The following is a 22,399-nucleotide window of genomic DNA, read 5'->3' as shown; positions in this document are numbered from 1 at the left end:
ATTGAACGACATCTTTAAAAAATATATTTATAGGGGACAATGCACATTAATCAACATAAATATGACAATAATGCAACATCCATGTAAATGTGCCGGGGTTAGCCAAAAGCTCATTTGCACCCGTAGTCCCAGGGCAGCTAAGGACAGTTACACAACCACAATACAACTACTCACTAAAGCAATACAAAATACAAATACATTACATCCCATAATATATCATTCTAACAACAACACTATCATCAACTGTCGTCTTACATATGAGGAACTAGAGATAACTCACGTGTACAGGTCTGGATAGATTTTAGCCTTGTTTTCAATTCAACTTTAAAAGCACAATAATCAGTGCAGCTTCTCAAGTCCATGGGCATTGCATTCCAGTATACTGTAGCTCTAACAGAGAAGACCGATTGACCGATATTACTCTGTCCGAAAAGGGACAATGCAGCCCCCTCTAGTTACTGCCCTTGTTATCCTGGAGGTGCTTTCCTTCAACATGATATGCCGGCATTTGTAGAGCGATTCAATTGGTTTCCGAATAGTAGCTTCTGCTTGTGACCAGCATGTGAGGCAATATCTCAGATGTGAGAAGATCATAGCATGCATGTATGGTTTGGTGGCCTCCAGAGGAAGGAAAGGTCTTATAAACCTAAAGTTGGAAAATCCAAACTTGACCGTGTTAACCACCACCTTCACATATTTCTTAAATGTCGAGTTGGAGTCCAAAATGACACCGAGATACCCAAAGTTAGACACAACTTTCAGATACTCCCCATGAACAAGAACAGCTCATTGAGAAGAATCAATGTATTTCTCAGAGAAGTACATACAAACAGTCTTGTCGATATTTAAATGCAGGCAAGAATTACTCATCCATTTAAGAAACATGTACCATAGCTTAACTAGCTGTCTATTTTTTTAGTGTACATACAGAACTGTATCATTTGCATACATCTGCATGTTAACATGTTAACTTTCTCCTTCATATAATAATAATAATAATACATTATTAAATTATATCTTTATATTAATAATAATTCAATCAGAATTCCAGTCATTCCAATAAATGTTATACCCCTTAATCTTCAAGAATAGGATTTGGAAATATGGAAGTATAGATTAGCCAAATTGTTTAACCTGAGCATAACCCCAGAACTAAGGACTTATTAGCCAGTCCTACTCTGTTGTTTATGATTGTGTTGTCATGGAGGACTGATTGGGTTCATTGATTTCAGTTGAAATATAAATGCTGCGCTCATGGAATGGCATGCTTTGAGCACTACTGAAAAGTTATATTTACATATGAAAAATGGATGACATTTGCTATCGGCCTGTTGTTTACCTTTTTGTTGGTGACACTTTGATATCTTGATAATATGCAGCTTTTTAAAAGGCAAATACACAGGGCACTCCTTTGTTTTGGTTAATATCTGAGGAATGGGCCTGGAATGTAACCACTCAGATTAATAGACAGAGCTATGGATGCAAGGACTGACCATCCACGATATCAAAAGTATTGTTTTAAACACGTTATGAGGAAATACAGTGTTTGTTTACATTTACAATGTTTACAAACATTGGAGAAAAACAAGCGTATATTTTGGGTTCTCATGGAGTGTGACAGTTGAACTAACTAAGCTCATGAGACATTTATAAGTGATATTATTCCAGAATCAATGGATATAGAACAGTACCAGTCAAAAGTTTGGACACACCTAGTCATTCCAGGGTTTGTCTTTATTTTGACTATTTTCTACATTGTAGAATAATAGTGAAGACATCAAAACTATGAAATAACACGTATGGAATCATGTAGTGACCAAAAAATTGTTAAACAAATCTAAATGTATTTTAGATTTGAGATTCTTCAAAATAGCCAACCTGTGCCTTGATGACAGCTTTGCACACTCTTTGCATTCTCTCAACCAGCTTCATGAGGTAGTCACCTGGAATGCATTTACATTAACAGGTGTGCCTTCTTAAAAGTTCATTTGGCCACACGTTTTGAAGGAGCATGCAATTGGCATTTTGACTGCAGGTATGTCCACCGGAGCTGTTGCCAGGGAATTTAATGTTCATTTCTCTACCTTAAGCCACCTCCAACGTCATTTCAGAGAATTTGGCTATACGTCAAACTGGCCTCACAACTGCAGAACACGTGTAACCACGCCAGCCCAGGACCTCCACATCCGGCTTCATCACCTGCGGGATCTTCTGAGATCAGCCACTTGGACAGCTGATGAAACTGAGGTGTATTTCTGTCTGTAATAAAGCCCTTTTGTGGGGAAAAACTAATTCTGATTGGCTGGGCCTGGCTCCCAAGTGGGTGGGCCCATCCCCACCCATGGCTGAGCTCCTGCCCAGTCATGTGAAATCCACAGATTAGGGCCTAGTTTATTTATTTCAAGTGATGGATTTCCTTAACTGTAACTCAAGTAAAATATTTGAAATGGTTGCATTTTACATTTTTGTTCAGTATAGTTTTAACCATGTCTTGAGGCTATACAGTGTTTGTTTACATTACTGACAAACATTGGAGCAAAGCAAACATATATCTTGGGCTCTGATGGGGTACAACAGTTGAACTAAGCTCATGAGGTATTTACACGTTTTTATTGTGTAAGAATCTATGGGCATACTGTTTATCATTAACTTCTAAGTCTAAAAATGTTTGTAGCAACAACGGAATTGAGCTTTAAGGCCCATGGGAATCCCACGTCTTCCACCCTGTCTCTCAGGCTGCAGGAGCCTGCCGCCACCACTAGGAGACAGAGGAGCACCAGCCTAAAAAACGGACTGAAGGAAAGCTGAACCGCTGCTTTGGGGATGGACTGTAATTAGCATAACATCCTATATTATTCTCAGACATTGGGAAATTTGAGTAGAGGAGAAACTGGACGTAGAACTTGGGCCAACAATTTTAGTATAATTAAAATGATTATTAGCCATTATTATTTTGTCCCTTTGGTGAAATGGAGCATGGCCATGTCTTCGTGCTTCATGATGAAGAAGTTTCTCGGCACTACGCTGTATCATTGAATATAATCCTTCCTTACCTGAGACCTTGTGTGTGAGTTTTCTGTCAGTTGCTCATTTCCTGGTCCAGTAAAGACACTAGGTGGTTTTGAGTGTTTGCTGGGTTTGACGAATGGTTCTGTCTGCCCTCTACTCTCTGCCCATCACACTCTCTCTCTCTCTCTCTCTCTCTCTCTCTCTCTCTCTCTCTCTCTCTCTCTCTCTCTCTCTCTCTCTCTCTCTCTCTCTCTCTCTCTCTCTCTCTCTCTCTCTCTCTCTCTCTCTCTCTCACTCTCTTTCACTCTCTCTCTCTCTCTCCCTCTCTCTCACTCTCTTTCACTCTCTTTCACTCTCTCTCTCTCACTCTCTTTCACTCTCTTTCACTCTTTCTCTCTTTCACTCTCTTTCACTCTCTCTCTCTCTCTCTCTCTCTCTCTCTCTCTCTCTCTCTCTCTCTCTCTCTCTCTCTCTCTCACTCTCTTTCACTCTCTCTCTTCTCTGTCTCAAAGAGGAAGACAGGAGATATGATGTCTTTTCTCATGCCCTCTGCCCTCCAGTGGAGGCTGCTGAGGGGAGGACGGCTCATAATAATAGCTGGAATGGAGTCCGTGGACTGGCATCCAACACATGCTTGATATTATTCCATTCACTCCATTCCAGCCATTCTATTCCATCCATTATTATGAGCCTTCCTCCCCTCAGCAGCCTCCACTGCTGCCATCCCATCTAAAACCACACTACCAGCCAGATCAATACAGCTATCTCAACTCTGCACCTCAACAGGCTGTGTCGCACTGGTTGCATTGGCATCGTAGGCGTGTGTGTGTGTAGAGTGTATGTCTCAGTGATGGTCACAGGGTCCACTGCCTGACGCTGCGTGACATCATTTCTGTTAGACGGGCGGAGATCGAGGCGCGGTTATTAACCCGGCTCGGGCAGTTAACGGGGCTCAGTTGGACGGGGCACGAAGCCGGTGCGTCTTTGTGAAAGAAAAAGTAACATCAAACTGGATACGCAAGATATGCTCATTATTCAACCACTATTGAAGGAAAAATGAAGTTGAATCAGAAATAAGTTCGTCTTTATTGTTATCGGTGCGTCATTGACAGAATGTGGACCTGGTCGAGTTGCGCATAATCAAAGACCGGGAAAAAAGAGAGGAATAATTCAGTATAATGGGGATAAATATGATTACATTATCATCATGTAATCAGTGAGGTGTTGTCATCACCCTTTTTATTACAGTATTGCACAGCGCTCAGAGGAACTATAAAGCATAGGCCTATACCCTATATCAAACAATCGAAAGATAAAGGAATATGTTTGTTTTTTCTCTCCCTACAATTGAATTAACTGATCTGATGTTTGTGGCTGAAGTCTTCTCGGACTCATTGCTTATCTATTGACGATGACGGCTCAGTGCGGGTCTCGTTTCGGCACCTAAGTCCTTTTGGACAGATGGAAGCTGAGGAGCGCAGATTGTTGGGTGACTTTTTACATCTTCAAACGGTCTCTATTCCGTGATATGTTTTCACTACGAATGTGAATGAATAGCAACTTTTTAAAAGGCATTTCATCAGCCCAAGTATCATTTCATGCGTCTCTGCATCCTGGTGCGCTTCGTTGCGCTGGTGAGATTCGGGGAGTGTTCCGATTTCATGGTAGGCTATAATTAAGGACGTTTTACTTCAATGAATTTAAATAGAACACGGTCTATGGATTGCCTGAAGGACCTTTACTGCTTCAAGCACTACGTTTGGATGACACGTTTTTCTAGCGCTTGTTCAAGCAATTTAATAATTTTCCCCAGAAGAATAACTATCCAAGCATCAGCGGTGTGTGTGTTAGTTAATAGATACTTAGTCATTTAATTGCCTGATTAAATGAGATTAATGAAGTAATTATTTATTTGAATATCCAATAACGATTTAGTGGATATATCCGCACCTGGATGTTGAAAAGAGACATGAAAGAGAAAGTGCGTGACTGGAGGAACAAAATGATATTTTCTTCACGGGCAAAGTTGTTAGTCTCGGTGATGCCTTGGGCAAAGCGGTACAATCTTTTTTTTCTCTCTCATTTTAATTCAATCATCTAGTGCGTAAAGTTCCAAGTGGACGCCTCTTGAGCCCAACAGCCATGTCTCTGTTTCTGCGTCAGAGCCCCTCCATTTACTGCACTCTCACTGGACAACAAGTCTTCCTCAAGGGATTAAGCTAGCAGATAACAGAAACCTATCTCTACTTTCACCTTCACTCACTCTAAACATAATTCGCTGTCCCTGTGAGTTTGAGTTTTCTCCAAAATTCTAGCTTCAGCTGGCATCGCCATGGCCATGATTCCAGATATTACATGCCTGTCAGGGCCAAGGGTGAACCTGAACATCAGCTTCACCTTTGGCCCCACCCCCTGCAACCAGACAGTACTGCGAACCGCACCCTATTCCCCAGAGGCCACTGCGTTGTTCGCCACCGCGATCACCCTCATGATGATCCTCACCATCGTGGGCAACATCCTGGTCATCATCGCCGTACTGACCTCGCGCTCGCTCCGCGGCCCACAGAACCTCTTCCTGGTCTCGCTGGCCGCAGCTGACATCCTGGTGGCTACCCTCATCATCCCCTTCTCGCTGGCCAATGAGCTCCAGGGATACTGGGCGTTCCGCTCACTGTGGTGTGAGATCTACCTGGCGTTGGATGTCCTCTTCTGCACGTCCTCCATCGCTCACCTCTGTGCCATCTCATTGGACCGCTACCTGTCCATCTCCCGGCCCGTGTCCTATGGCGCCCAACGAACCCCCGCGCGCATCAAGGCGGCCATCGTGGTGGTCTGGCTTCTCTCGGCCGCCATCTCCTTCCCTCCCCTCCTCTCCCTGGATAAGAGCGAGGGAGGGGTGGAGGTGTGTGAGCTGAACAACGAGCGTTGGTATATTCTCTACTCCACCATCGGCTCGTTCTTCGCCCCGTGTCTCATCATGATCGGGGTCTACATCAGGATCTACCAGATTGCCAAGCAACACACAAGATGTCCGCCAGGGGAAAAACCCAACCTTAACACAACTCCCTGCAAAGCGTCTAGCAACACTCCAACAGCCCACGCACCTGGACCTGTCATTACCCCCCAGCCCAAGCCTCTCAGCCAACTACAGCACAGCAGAGGGGAGGGAGGGAAAGCAGATGGACAATCCAAGGATGCCGTACCTTCGAAGAGTCTCCCTGTCTCCTCCCCCTCATCTCCTCCTCCCCAGAGCGAGACCCAGGCCAAGACCCCGACCGGCCCACAGATTGAACCACAACCACAGACCCAGCCTTCTTCACCAACCTCTGTCCCCACCTCACCCCATCCTCCCTCACCCACCATAGCTCTCTCCCCCACACTCCCCCTTGCAGAAATCCAACCTGGGGAGACCCACAGACAGGGTGAGAGACGGGAGAAGAGACAGAGAAACACCACCAATGATGACAGCTTCAGCTCTGGCTCCGAGGCAGAGGCAGAGGCAGAGATGAGTGGAAAAAGAAAGGGGGAGGGAGGGAACAGGACAGTTAAGAACAATGGAGGGTCAAAGTCTGGAGGTGCAGGGTTAAAAATTCAACCTCTCTCTTCTCTGACCTCTCACAAGTTCAAAAAGACCGTTGCCACACCCACCAGCACAGAGCTGGCCTTTGACAGGCCAGGGAAGGCTCAGGTCACGCCAATGTCTCGGCGCAAGGCCATGGTGAATCGCGAGAAGCGCTTCACGTTCGTCCTGGCTGTGGTAATCGGGGTATTTGTCATCTGCTGGTTCCCTTTCTTCTTCTCCTACTCGCTGCAGGCCATCTGTCCTGAGACCTGCTCTCTCCCTGATCCCCTCTTCAAGTTCTTCTTCTGGATTGGCTACTGCAACTCCTGTCTGAACCCTGTCATATACACCATCTTCAACCAGGACTTCAGGAAGGCCTTCAAGAAGATCCTCTGTAGGGACACCAAGGGGACAAACTTTTAGAGTGGATACTGTAGAAGGGACACCTTATTTTAGAGTATATGCTGTGTAAGGACACTAAGGACAATGACTTCCAGAGTGGATATACTGTAAGGATAGATTTTTAGCTTTCTTGTGTAAGAAACCACAGACAATCTGCTGAGTCCGTCCTTTGCTGAACATTCCGTTAGATCAGATTAACAAAAGGCTGAACTATGGGATGCTGGAGTAGATCAAGATGCTCTGATGTTCCCATTGGGGGCAGTGGGAGAGGAGGGGAGGGAGGGACGCAATATACCTGAAAAAAAAAACTCTGTTACAGCTTGTTTAGTGATCGGAACAAAACAGGGCCATCAGTCATGAGGACATGTTGCTCAATTTACATTATAAACTGGGTGGTTCGAACCCTGAATGCTGATTGGCTGACAGCCGTGGTATATCATGGTTATGACAAAACATTTATTTGCACTGCTGTGATTATGTTGGTAACCAGTTTATAATAGCAATAAGGCACCTTGGGGGTTTGTGATATATCGCCAATATACCACGGCTAAGGGCTGTATTCAGGCACCCCGCGTTGCGTCTTGCATAAGAACAGCCTTTAGCCATGGTATATCGGCCATATACCAAACCTCCTCGTGCCTTATTGCTTAAGTATATCACTGCTTGCATCTTTCTATCTATAAGCAAACCAAGGCTGCTCTCTGTTGAATAATTTGTCTGTCTGTATATCTGGATTCCCACAGCCATTACCTCTAGGCTTGTGACTGGCCACTCTGAACTACAAGGACGCAGTATCAGGAGAGTGTTCTTAGACATTACCAGGTACTGTCCACCGCAAGGACACAGATTGGGCAGGAGAATGTGTGGTAGAACGTGTGCAGTAGAATGTGTTCCTGGAGTTCTCTGTGTTCAAGAACTTGTAGTGTGTGAAGGGAGTTTGTCCAAGGACAGACAGACAAAGAACCTTACATCCTTTACACCAGTGTTTCCCAAACTCGGTCCTCGGGACCCCTAGGGGTGCAGTTTGTGTTGTTGTTGCCCTATCACTACACAGCTGATTCAAGTCATCAACCAATCATCACGCTTGGATCATTTGAATCAGCTGTGTAGTGTTAGGGCAAAAACCTAAATGTGCACCCCTTGGGGTCCCGAGGACCGAGTTTGGGAAGCGTTGCTTTACACCTTGCATGGCGACTGGCCTCTGTCGTGAACTCATACACTGTGACGGACATGTTTTATAGGGGACAACCCAGCTGTATTTGTGTCTTGTGTTCAGTGTCAGAAATGCACCTTTATGTTTTACTATGAGTATGAAATGAATGTAAACACATGAAAAGTGAAATATGGGTTTTCGATATGACCAATGCCTCAGTAATGTAATATGTTGGGTTTAGAGAGGATCTGCAGTAGTAGTTATTAAATACTGTGTGTGCTTGTTGTGTGATGGCCTACGGGTTTTACTGGAACAGAGGAAATCTCTAATGGTGTTTTTTTTTTATATCTGAGATAAAGATGAGAGCATGAGGAACTCACAAGACCACACACACACACACACACACACACACACACACACACACACACACACACACACACACACACACACACACACACACACACACACACACACACACACACACACACACACACACACACACACACACACACACACACACACACACACACACACACACACACACACACACACACACACACACACACACACACACACACACACACAAACACACACTCTCTCGGTCTCTCTAGCCTGGGGTGTGTGTTCTGTGTTGTGATGTATGGAGTGTCCTCTCCTCTCAATATTCCCTGTGGAGTTAACCACCACCCAGAGCAATGAGGAGGAGTGTATCCTCTGCTGTGATCCCAGGAACATTCTACCTCCTCCTGGGAAAAGCATGGTAGTGCTGTGCACACCTAGGGCTACAACGGGAAAACCGGAATGGGAATACTACAGCAGGAAAAAATGTTAAGGCTATTCTGTGAAATGGATGAAAGACACAAAACAGACTCTAATTGCCCAGGCACTACCTGGAGACAAGACGATGCTGAGTCCTCTCTGTGTGTATGTGTGTATGTGGTTGCATGTTTTACAGAATGCATGCCTATGAATGCATATTCTCAAATTCCGTGTGAACCAACAAACCCATAATAATATCTTTATTTATGTGTTTTCATAAATGTCCATGACTGAACAAGCTGGTGTATTGTACAAAATTCAATAAATAAAAATTCTACGGTATTTACAGTGCATTTGGAAAGTATTCAGACGCCTTGACTTTTCCACATTGTTACGTTACAGCCTTATTCTGAAATGGATTTAAAAAAACATGTTCTCCCTCATCAATCCAAACACAATAACCCCTAATGTTTTTTTCTCACATTTTTGCAAACATATTAAAGATAAAACACTTAAATATCACATTATTCAGACCATTTAGTCAGTACTTTGTTGAAGCACCTTTGGCAGCGATTACAGCCTCAAAACTTCTTGCATATGACACTACAAGCTTTGCACACCTATATTTGGGGAGTTTCTCCCATTCTTCTCTGCAGATCCTCTCAAGCTCTGTCAGGTTGGATGGGGAGCATCGCTGCACAACTATTTCAGGTCTCTCCAGAGATATTAGATCGGGTTCAAGTCCAGGCTCTGGCTGGGCCACTCAACAACATTCAGAGATTTGTCCCGAAGCCACTCCTGCATTGTCTTGGCTGTGTGCTTAGGGTCGTTGTCCTGTTGGAAGGTGAACTTTGCCCTATTCTGAGGTCCTGAGTGCTCTGGAGCAGGTTTTCATGAAGGATCTCTCTGTACTTTGCCTTGTTTATCTTTACCTTGATCCTGACTTGTCCCCTGTCGTGACTTTACTTTCATTACATTTACATTTAAGTCATTTAGCAGACGCTCTTATCCAGAGCGACTTACAAATATGACTGTTATTTATCTAATCAACTAACTGTGCTTAAATTGTTACCCGATTAAATTAATCATGTAACAATTAGGAATTTGGGGCACAACGAGAGTGGTTGTTTAAAGAGTTACCATCTCCCAAATTTACCTATCACGTATGCTACGGTCACAAGACGCAGGTCTCCTAATTGTCCCTAGAATTTCTAAGCAAACAGCTGGAGGCAGGGCTTTCTCCTATAGAGCTCCATTTTTATGGAATGGTCTGCCTACCCATGTGAGAGACGCAAACTCGGTCTTAACCTTTAAGTCTTTACTGAAGACTCATCTCTTCAGTGGGTCATATGATTGAGTGTGTGGTCCTTCTGTAGCTCAGTTGGTAGAGCATGGCGTTTGTAACGCCAGGATAGTGGGTTCGATCCCCGGGACCACCCATACGTAGAATGTATGCACACATGACTGTAAGTCGCTTTGGATAAAAGCGTCTGCTAAATGGCATATATTATTATTTATATATTATTATTATTAGTCTGGCCCAGGAGTGTGAAGGTGAATGGAAAGGCTCTGGAGCAACGAAGCGCCCTTGCTGTCTCTGCCTGGCCGGTTCCCCTCTTTCCACTGGGATTTTCTGCCTCTAACCCTATTACAGGGGCTGAGTCACTGGCTTACTAGGGCTCTTTCATACCGTCCTTAGGAGGGGTGCGTCACTTGAGTGGGTTGAGTCACTGATGTGATCTTCATGTCTGGGTTGGCACCCCTCCTTGGGTTGTACCGTGGCAGAGATCTTTGTGGGCTATACTCGGACTTGTCTCAGGATGGTAAGTTGGTGGCTGAAGATATCCCTCTTGTGGTGTGGGGGCTGTGCTTTGGCAAAGTGGATGGGGTTATATTCTTCCTGTTTGGCCCTTTCCGGGGATGTCATCGGATGGGGCCACAGTGTCTCCTGACCCCTCCTGTCTCAGCCTCCAGTATTTATGCTGCAGTAGTTTATGTGTCGGGGGGCTAGTGTCAGTTTGTTATATCTAGAGTACTTCTCCTGTCCCATCCGGTGTCCTGTGTGAATTTAAGTATGCTCTCTCTAATTCTCTCTTTCTTTCTCTCTCTCGGATGACCTGAGCTCTAGGACCATGCCTCAGGACTACCTGACATGATGACTCCTTGCTGTCCCCAGTCCACCTGGCCGTGCTGCTGCTCCAGTTTCAACTGTTCTGCCTGTGATTATTATTATTTGACCATGCTGGTCATTTATGAACATTTGAACATCTTGGCCATGTTCTGTTATAATCTCCACCCGGCACAGTCAGAAGAGGACTGGCCACCCCACATAGCCTGGTTCCTCTCTAGATTTCTTCCTAGGTTTTGGCCTTTCTAGGGAGTTTCCTAGCCACCATGCTTCTACACCTGCATTGCTTGCCGTTTGGGGTTTTAGGCTGGGTTTCTGTACAGCACTTTGAGATATCAGCTGATGTACGAAGGGCTATATAAATACATTTGATTTGATATCCACAAAACAGTCAATGAATTAATCATAACCTCATTCGGAACAGTCGTAACCTCCTGCAACTTCAAAAGCCCCAGCATTACTTATGATTCAGTACTACACAAATAGATGTAGGTATTTATTTACTAGCAAACTAAATAATAACACAGAATAAACCTACACACTTAATACATTAGGAAAAGGTCCCTAGTGGACTGACACAATATGGTGGCTTTTTACACAACGACATGGAGTGGGAGAGAGAGAGAGAGAGAGAGAGAGAGAGAGAGAGAGAGAGAGAGAGAGAGAGAGAGAGAGAGAGAGAGAGAGAGAGAGAGAAAAAAGAGACACTATCATTGATACATTTTAGAAACTATTCTCACAGTAATCATAGACTTTGCACATGAAGTGCAGCCCATTTGGACTTAGAAATCATGAATGTATTTACGTTTAAATGCCTTTGTTTGATGTGGATCTCTGTCAGAAACAGTGCTCCATAGGAAGGGTGATGGGCCTTTCAGCGGTACGCCGGTAAGGCTCTGATTGTCTGAAAGGGATCCGGACCCGTCTCTTCTACTGTTGCTCACTCTGTACGATGCTCCTTTAAAGAAAGGCTAGCCAATTGCTTCGATGGGATGCTTGGGACTCGGCTTGCTTGATCTTCTTCCTTTTTTCTGTAGCAATTTTGATGGCCTTTGCCGAGCGCATCTTCATCCATTAGTGAGTTGATCGCTTGAATAGTGAGAGAGAAATTAAGAAGTTAAAACAACCACTCAATGTATTGTGACAACTGTGAAACTGATAAAAGGACGGACGTTTCCCCACCAAGGGAGGGGAGAAACCGCTAGGGTTGCAGAAGATTATGAAACATGTTGCAGAATATGATAAGCAATAACGATTTGGAGAAGACTTGTACAAAGCATTCATTTATTGAGGTAATGCTAAATAATTGAAAGGAAACATCTAATATGTGTGTGTGCTTCAAAGTAAGTTAGAGAAATATTGACAACCACAGGAGGGAACAAGTCTGTGTGGGTTTGCAGGAAACAATTTGATATAGTTCTCTGAAGAATAGACTAGATTGAACTCCGAGAAGGGAAGTGTCATGACGTTGGCCTGGGGGTAGGTTTATGACAGTCATATATACCTCTTCCCCCCTTTTTCCTCTCTCTACCCTACTGATGTTACATTTGAAAACCCCTTGGTTAACATAGAGATTCTGGGAACATCAGAAGGTGGGTGGAAATGAACTATATTCTGATAATCTGACCAATTGAATATATGCAGTGGCACTTAAACTCAATCCCATATACTGAGTTCTTACAAAAAAAGGATATAAATTCTCTAGTACAGCCAATATTGAAGACTATCAAATGCTTCTCAAAGATGGCTTCTGGTGGTCAAACTAGCACTATGGCTGACAATTAAATGTAATGGCGACTTTGTACATATAGTGCACAGTGAGGGGGGAAAAGGATTTGATCCCCTGCTGATTTTGTACGTTTTCCCACTCACAAATACTTATTTCCCTCATTAAAATGCAAATCAATTTATTACATTTTTGACACACGTTTTTCTGGATTTTTGTTATAATAATATAATATATGCCATTTAGCAGACGCTTTTATCCAAAGCGACTTACAGTCATGTGTGCATACATTCTACGTATGGGTGGTCCCGGGGATTGAACCCACTACCCTGGCGTTACAAGCGCCATGCTCTACCAACTGAGCTACAGAGGTGTTATTCTGTCTCTCACTGTTCAAATAAACCTACCATTAAAATTATAGACTGATCATTTCTTTGTCAGTGGGCAAACATACAAAATCAGCAGGGGATCAAATCATTTTTCCCCTCACTGTATATACTTTTCAAGTTACAGTATTTCCTTCATAACACTTAACTTCGAGATAGGGGGCGCTCTTTTAATTTTTGGATAAAAAATGTTCCCGTTTTAAACAAGGTATTTTGAAAAGATGAAAAGATGCTCGACTATGCATGTAATTGACAGCTTTGGAAAGGAAAAACTCTGACGTTTCCAAAACTGCAAAGATATTATCTGTGAGTGCCCCAGAACTAATGCTACAGGCGAAACCAAGATGAAGTTTCATACAGGAAATGCCCCAGATTCTGAAGGCGCTGTGTTCCAATGTCTCCTTATATGGCTGTGAATGCGCCAGGAATGAGCCTGCCCTTTCTGTCGTTTCCCCAAGGTGTCTGCAGCATTGTGATGTATTTGTAGGCATATCATTGGAAGATTGACCATAAGAGACTACATTTACCAGGTGTCCGCCCGGTGTCCTGCGTCGAAACTATTTCGTAATCTCCAGGTGCGTGCATGTTTCCATTTTGAAGAGAGGAGAAACTAAACTGCCACGAGTGACTTATCATCGAATAGATATGTGAAAAACACCTTGAGGATTGATTCTAAACAACGTTTACCATGTTTCAGTCGATATTATGGAGTTAATTTGGAAAAAGGTTCAGCGTTTTGATAACTGAATTTTCGTTTTTTTTTTGGGAACCAAACGTGATGCACAAAATGGAGCGATTTCTCCTAAACAAATAATCTTTCAGGAAAAACTGAAAATTTGCTATCTAACTGAGAGTCTCCTCATTGAAAACATCCGAAGTTCTTCAAAGGTAAATGATTTTATTTGAATGCTTTTCTGTTTTTTGTGAAAATGTTGCCTGCTGAATGTTAACGCTAAATGCTACGCTAGCTATCAATAGCTATCAATACTGTTACACAAATGCTTGTTTTGCTATGGTTGAGAAGCATATTTTTCAAAATCTGAGATGACAGTGTTGTTAACAGAAGGCTAAGCTTGAGAGCTAGCATATTGTTTTCATTTCATTTGCGATTTTCATGAATAGTTAACGCTGCGTTATGGTAATGGCTTGATGCTGTAGTCACGATCCCGGATCCGGGATGGCTCGACGCAAGAAGTTAAAGGCATCACAACATAACCCATATTCAATTATTATTCTTTAGATCACCTCTGAGCATTGCCCACGTTCTTATGTTAGAAATATTGTTCCAGTATTCGCTTTTGAACGTGATAAAGTTTCTGCAGGAAACTCTGGAAACAAAGGAACATTCGTGTACTGAATTTGGAGAGGGATGTTCTTTGGATCTTCGTTCCTTTAATTTACAACAGGGCGTGAGGTGTCAACCCCCACAGCAGCTCCCTCCTCCCATCTTCTATGAGTGAGAGAGGGCCTGGTTATTGCCAAGCTGATCTGACCCATTCAGATCCTCACAGGACATTCATGACAGTCCCCCTCTGTTGGGTTTAATCTAGGAAGGATTCTGCAAGTTGCAACCCACCACAAAAGTGATCATGGGATGTCCTGGTTTTTCAGGTCATCATAGTAGACCCCCTCTGGTGGTTTACCCTGGTTGGATTCCTGCAAGCTGCACACCACCACAAGATTGGCCAGGGGATCTCCTGGTTTTGAATCATCATTCCTGATCCGTCGTCCAGTTGTCCAGGCATCAATTTAGACAGACATTAATAACGCACAACACTCATGCAATACATCATTACATGTGACACTAACTAGTGGTTGTATGGGGAACTTGTTTGTGGCAGTATCACTTCCTGTGTAAAAGGAAATGAAAGAAAAATGAACACAAACAAAAGATAAACAAAATATAGTAAACACCTTAAATCATCTATATAATATAATATAATATATGCCATTTAGCAGACGCGGTCTTGGCTAAATTACTAGCATGGCATTTTGTCTAATCTGGGGGAGATCCTTATTAGCGATGTGTTGCTAAAGGCACTATCCCAAGTTGATAACTACATGATAAGTCTACAGCTGTAAGGCACCAGGTACTCCGGACAGTCTACAGAGATGACCTATGTACCTCTGGGGAGAAACTGGTGAGCTGTAGCTGTAGAGTCAAAGGTCTGTTTACAACTTTACCAAGGCTGGTATTTTGCTCGGGCCCTTCAGTGATCCTAGTATAAATCCTCACTAAATGTCCCATTGGACATGTGCATTTATGCTTTTACACAAGCTCATATGCAAGGGAAAGAAGTACCAAATATCCTGGTAGGCCGCAACCTGTTCAGAATGAGTCTGACGTCATCAGATCATGATCATCCATGTCAGTGACTGTGTGTCAGTAAGAAATCGGTGCCGACCTCAAGACATTGGCCAAGGGGACTTATTGTGGTTTTACAAGAAGTCAATGTGTCTTACACCACTGTAGTGGCGATAGGTATGAAGGAGTCTATTCATAGCCATGTTATCCACGGAGGAGCTAACCTCACGACAGAAGTACTCTATAAGCACTGAACCAGTCGTACGCGGTGAGATGACTTCTAAAAACTTTCCTCCTGAATGGAGGGTTCTGTTTATTAGTGGCATGCGTGTTAACCATCAGAAGAGTGTTTTGGAGATTCCCTTCCACGTGTTGCAATCTGAGTGATCACTACCTCCTCTGTTGCTGTTATCAGTTTGAATTGTTAGGTCTCTAACCTCCTGACTGATTGTGGCTGGACTGACTGTTCCTGGCATTGGTACCCAAGGCAACCAGCCACTCTACCAATTCATACCGAAATGTTGTCCTACCGGAACACATGATTAGAGCATTTTACTATTTGCATTGTAATTGAGTCTACACTTGGCAAGCAATGATTATTGTCAACTTGATTTGTTTCCTGATCAGGCGGCCTCGACTTTCCCACTGGCCTCGACGAGGCTCATAATGGGTCTGGGCTAGTATTCCCCAGCGAATAGGTCGGACCCTTTGTACAAGTTGCCAGCAGCCGCGTTAGTCAATTGGCTAGAACCTTACAACCAAATCTCCTGGTGTTTGTGCTTCAAAACTCTCAGTGGCTGTCGTGGCCTGCCAGTCACCACAACGTTCACGTGTGGAAACCGTTCCAGTACATGTGAACTGAGCCAAGGGTATCTTTCTGCGAAAACATGAAAAGGATAGTCTATCAGGTTTGCCGATTGGATGTTAAAGAGATATCAAGAGGTGTCGAAATACATTTTCCCAAGGGGTCCTGTCAACAGATCCTCCTTGTGGATGATAGTGTTGCAGCCAACGTTAGAAGACAGTGTGGTCAGTGGAGACAGCACGGTTACTTATTGGTTGTTTTTCCCAATAAATCAGTGGGACCAAACGACCCACTTTTGATGCCTTAAAAGCTGTGCTCACAAGCTCTCTGAGTTCTGAGATTAGTTTGCCAATCTGGGCTGTATAATGACGTATGACAAAGTAAGCTGAATGAAGCCTATGATTGTATGCTTGTGGGTCTTCATTCCATCGAGGACCACTTTGGGACAAGCGTTTAAATGAATACTTTCAAATGATATCCTCTGGGTCCACACTGTGCACTTTGTTGTATGTCTGTTGCCCAAAATAAATTAAAGTCAAAATTCCGAGCTTGTTTTACAATGTTAGCCAGCGAGTTGTGTTTGTGAGTTGCAGAACCACTGAATTCTATTTTCAAAGCCGTGGAAAGTTGTGTAGTTGTTTTGCATGTGTTGCTGTTGTAGACGGATGAACCTTACGTGTCTAGTCGATGTTCGCTTCAGCAGGTAAAACCTGTCAGTACCCGTAGTGTTCGGGTAGCCATCCAAGGCGTTGTCTATGTCTGCCGAGTGTCGTTTGGCTTCCCTGGAACGGGGTCAAAGGTGCAGAAGTTTTTGACAATTTTGTCAAGGCATTCCGTGCCAAGAGCGCGGAGAAGGTTGGTGGGGAAACTTGGGCTGAAAGGCCAAGAGGAGAAGCCAAGCTTTGATTTTGTTGGCGAGGAGATGCCATATTACTCTGTGCCGAATGGCCAAGAGGAGAAGACTGGGGGACATCTGAGAGGCAAAGTCTGAAACCTTCTGTCGTCTTCACTCCTTTGTGTACTGAGCTCCGTTTGTGAACACGGTTGCTTGTTTGGGTAGTCACGTTGTAGCGCGTGACCATTCTTGAATTCCTCCAGATGGTACCTAAGGGAAGTATTCTACTTCATCGCAGAGTCCACTTGGGTGCTTAGAGTACTTATTTTAGACACATGAGTGTTGCACTGGCTCCGTTCAGCCTCAGACTTATATGTCATGGTTTACAGATAGAGGTTGAGTGAGGAGCGAGAGAGGAGCAAGAGATTCAGTAATGAGATTTCCTCTGCTTGCTTGGAGATCAATTTTCCCGTCTCTCACTTCGGTTCTCTCATCAATCATTTGGTCAGCGACTTCAATGAGTTCCACTGTTTTGTCACCCAACTTGGTTATTGAGTTCATTAACTGATCGCCTTTGCTCGGCAGCATTTGGACTAGAACATTACTGCTTTGAGAGTTGTTCATCAAAGCAACATGCATCTTAAGTTGTGCGCCCGTTTGTAGATAAATCTGACGAGTTATCTAGTTTTGCGTGGACTTCGCCATATTTATTTTTGGCGGGAAACTCTGGAGACAAAGATGACTAGCGAATTGGAGAGGGAAGTTCTCTGGATCTCCGTTCCTGAGGTGTCAACCCCCACAGCAGCTCCCTCCTCCCATCTTCTGTAGGTGAGAGAGAATCTGGTTACTGCCAAGCTGATCTCACCCATTCGGATCCTTACAGGACAGTCATGACACCCCTATTCCAGGACGCTAAAAAACATATGCCACCACCATGCTTAACCGTAGGGATGGTGCCAGGTTTCCTCCAGACATGACGCTTGGCATTCAGACCAAAGAGTAACATTTTGGTTTTATCAGACCAGAGAATCTTGTTTTTCTTTTAAGGTGCCTTTTGGCAAACTCCAAGTGGGCTGTTAGGTGCATTTTACTGATGAGTCGCTTCCGTCTGGACACTTTACCATAAAGGCCTGATTGGTGGAGTGCTGCAGAGATGTTGTCATTCTGGAAGGTTCTGCCATCTCCATAGAGGAACTCTGTAGCTCTGTCAGTGTGACCATCGGGTTCTTGGTCCCTTCCCTGACCAAGGTCCTTCTCCCCTGATTGCTGTTTGGCCAGGCGAACAGATGTAGAAAGAGTGGAAGTTCCAAACATCTTCCATTTAAGAATGATTGAGGCCACTGTGTTCTCTGGGACCTTCAATGCTGCAGAAAGGTTTTGGTACCCTTCCTTGACACAATCCTGTCTCGGAGCTCTATAGACAAGTCCTTCGACCTCATGGCTTGGTTTTGCTTTGACGTGCACTGTCAACTGTGGGACATTATGTCTGAAAACCTGTTCTCTTTGTCGTTATGGGGTATTGTCTGTAGATCAATGAGGAAAAGTTAATTTAATCAATTTTAGAACAAGGCTTAAACATAACAAAATGTGGAAAGAGGGAAGGGGTCTCAATACTTTACAAATGCCCTGTTTGTAGAAAAAAGCATTATGTTTGTAGCGGTATTTATTAGCGAGGGGTAAAGATAAAGATTTTGTTCAGGCGCCAGGCAGGTATTAACCATGCCGAAAGGAAAAAGAGTAGAATAGAGAGTACCACTACCAGACCCACACACATCAGCAGAAGAGACTGCCTAAGCGTGTAGCCTGTTTACCAGATAGCCAGGAGAGAAAAGAGAATACACACCCTATAAAACCCATATCACAGCACAGGGGTAACCCCACCAAGAATACCTCCTACAATAATAATAATAATAATAATGGCAGAGCAATTGAACAGCAACTTCATTTGAAACAATTTACAAGAAAGAACCCAGTCATCAACATAGGATTTGCAATAATCTGTATTATCGTCCAGTGGAGGAGTGCAGAGGGTATGAATGTGGGGGGTGTTCATAGAAAAAAAAACAAAGGCCTTAAAAATGTCCACAATCTTCTCGGCCACATGTCATTAGTACACCCCACCTCAATACAGTTCAAATAACAATACTCAACTTGCAAGCAACCTCCCTTTTAACTATAAAATGTCCACCCAAATACTTCTGGCAGGGCAATAATAGTCCAGCTCTAATGAACTTCAATGGGAAATGCATTTGAAAAATAGAACGTCTGCTGCAGTGTATAGCACTGGAATGATAGAGGGAAGAAAGAGAGAGAGAGCGCAAGAGAGAACTTAGCTGTGGCCTTCAGGCTTGCAGTTGTCCTGCCTGACCAGCCGATGGTTTGTATGTCAAACCGACGATTGAGTTAAGCACTTTATAAACTACACACGCTGAAAATAAACAAGGACATCTGCAGCATAGCACACACAATCAAACTGTCGCGCCAACCAAGAGCTACTCCCCAGAGAGCTGAAAGAGCTGTCTTGATTTCCTCCTTCCTTACTGCTGATGCGCTCTTAAAGCGGCAGCGCACGGTGAAGGCTCCGTGCAGGATTTCGCCACATGTTGACTGACAACCTTTTCATGTTGCTGAAAAAAAAAGAAAAGGATCTTGGTCATTTTTATTTCGCTCTCTCTTTTCTCCTCTTTCTCTCTCGACCCTCGGACATAGGCCAGGAAGGGTCTCGGGACTGTCCTGTTTTTGATGTGTGTGGCCTTTCAGATTATTGTAGAAATGAATGCACCGAAGGTGTTAATTTGATGTGTTTCACTAAGTGTGTGTCATACAGTACCATGCATCAGTGCATCTTACAAATCTCTCTGCTTTAGGTTAAGATCTATGGACTATTTCCATGAATCCGTTAGTATGGGTATGTTACACTAAGACTGAAATGTTAGGTGAGTGTGTGGGTTACTGACACCCACTAGGCACACACTGGTTGAATCGATGTTGTTTCCAAATCATTTCAATGAAAGTACACTGAACCAACGTGGAATAGATGTTGAATTGACGTCTGTGCCCAGTGGGAAGTGTCTGTGAGATGTGTATGAAATGGTGTGTGTGTTTTGGGACAAGGGCATGTATGTTTATTTTCAGGGACATGTGTGTGTGTGTGTTTTGGGATAGGCATGTGTGTGTGTGTGTGTGTGCTCGTGCGCGTGCATGTTTTTAGGCACATGGGTATATGGTCGTCTCAGTCTTGGCAGTGCTGTGGAAACAGGATGTATAGGCTTCATTTGGCTGTAATATTAATACTTGTGCTGAGGGGATGAGAACGTGAGGAGCATCACTCTCCCTCTGCCGCTGCTGGTTTGTACACAGTACTCACTACTGCTTCAATACTTAGTATATTCAATTGTGTGGTTAAAAAGGAGGTCGGGCCAGCAACATGATGGTTGTTTGGCATCAGTGTCCTAGATGCTAGGGTATGAGGACAAGCCCAAGATTGCCTCAATGTTATGTGTGTGTGAATGTACCAGATGGCAAAGTGTGTGTGTGTGTGTGTGTGTGTGTGTGTGTGTGTGTGTGTGTGTGTGTGTGTGTGTGTGTGTGTGTGTGTGTGTGTGTGTGTGTGTGTGTGTGTGTGTGTGTGTGTGTGTGTGTGTGTGTGTGTGTGTGTGTGTGTGTGTGTGTGTGTGTGTGTGTGTGTGTGTGTGTGTATGGACACAGTCCTTTCATTGCCTTGCCAGTTCAAAGTGTGTATCTCACAGGATGGGTTTTTTATTATTAAACCAGCTTAAATAATGTATACAGTCGCCACAATTTGCTGAGATAAAAGTAAAAAAATCTAAAGGGATTACATTGTATTTTTTTCCTGCCAATCTACACAACTTTCTCCACATTTTCAAAGTGAAAGAAAAATATAGAGATGTGTTGATTCCGTAGGTCTTCACATCACAGAGTTAACACATGGTGGAAGGAAATTTGTCAGCTATTACAGCTGTGAATCATTTTGAATGATTCTACCAATCCTGCACAACTCTTAGGGCAACATACACTCACCAGACAGTTTATTAGGTACATCACTCTGTTCACGAAAATGGATCGCTCCTACAGGCAGACAGGCATCGAGGCATTCAGTTACTGTTCGATTGAACGTTAGGTCACTTCTTTTGCCCATTCTAAGCGACCTTGAGCGTGGTATGATCACCGGCGCCAGGCGAGGATCCACTATCTCAGAAACAACCGCCATCCTGGCCTTTTCGTGCACGACAGTGTCTAGGGTTTACTGAGAATCATGCAACTAACATCCAGTCAGAGGCATTCCTCTGGGTGAACACAGCTCGTTGAGAGAGGTCAAAGGAGAATGGCAAGAATCCTGCAAGCTAACAGGCGGGCCACAAACAGACAAATATCGTTGCAGTACAACAGTGGTGGGCAGAACGACATCTTGGAATGCACAACTCGTCCATCCTTCTCACAGATGGGCTATTGCATCACACCGGGTTCCATTCCTATCAGCTACAAACAAGAAGAAGTGGCTCCAGTGGGCACACAATCACCAACACTGGACAATTGAGGAGTGGAAAAACATTGCTTGGAACATGACAGTGAGTTCAGTTTACTTGAGTGGCCTGCTCAGTCCCCAGAGCTCAACCCAACAGAGCATCATTTGGATGAGATGGAACAGGCTGTTCTCAGCACGAATGTACCGCCATCCAATCTGCAGCAACTCTGTGATGCCATCGAGTCAGCTTGGACCAACATCCCTGTGGACCCTTTCCGACACCTTGTAGAATGACCTAAATAATTCAGGCTGTTCTGGAGGCAAAGGGTGTTCCAATCCAGTCCTACACTAAATAAAAATATACATGCACCATGCAACAATTAATAAGATTTTACCGAGTTATATAGTTCATGTAAGGAAATAAGTCAATTGAAATAAATTCATTGGGCCCTAATCACATCGTTGGGCCCTAATCTATCACATGACTGAGAATACAGATACAGTTGAAGTCAGAAATGTACATACACCATAGCCAAATACATTTATATTCAGTTCTTCATAATTCCTGACATGTAATCCAAGAAAAAATTCCCTGTTTTAGGTTGATTAGGATCACCCCTTTATTTTAAGAAGGTGAAATGTCAGAATAATAGTAGAGAGAATGATTGATTTCAGCTTTTATTTCTTTCATCACATTCCCAGTGGGTCAGACGTTTACAAACACTCAATTAGTATGTGATAGTGTCATGAAGTTGGCCTGTGGGTAAGGTTTAAGATCCCCCCATAAATACCTTTCTCCCTTTCCTCTCTTGACTCTACTGAAGGACTCTTGAAAAGCCTTTG

At 43.7% G+C, this 22,399-nt stretch overlaps 1 protein-coding gene across 1 annotated transcript; it reads left to right on the top strand.

Annotated features, from left to right (window-relative positions):
- Window positions 1–3,929: 3,929 nt before the first annotated feature.
- LOC124007275 (alpha-2B adrenergic receptor) lies at window positions 3,930–8,566 on the top strand. The gene has a single exon (XM_046317718.1). It carries the CDS (start codon window positions 5,342–5,344, stop codon window positions 6,992–6,994), a length of 1,653 nt encoding a protein of 550 aa, XP_046173674.1. The 5' UTR covers window positions 3,930–5,341; the 3' UTR covers window positions 6,995–8,566.
- Window positions 8,567–22,399: the final 13,833 nt, after the last annotated feature.

Source organism: Oncorhynchus gorbuscha, linkage group LG20, assembly GCF_021184085.1.
Source record: "Oncorhynchus gorbuscha isolate QuinsamMale2020 ecotype Even-year linkage group LG20, OgorEven_v1.0, whole genome shotgun sequence".
Lineage (NCBI taxonomy): Eukaryota > Metazoa > Chordata > Actinopteri > Salmoniformes > Salmonidae > Oncorhynchus > Oncorhynchus gorbuscha.
This window is presented reverse-complemented; position numbering and strand designations above follow the sequence as displayed.

Coding starts and splice junctions, on each gene's coding strand:
- LOC124007275 (XM_046317718.1), top strand. CDS start 5,342: ATGGCCATGATTCCAGATATTACATGCCTGTCAGGGCCAAGGGTGAAC.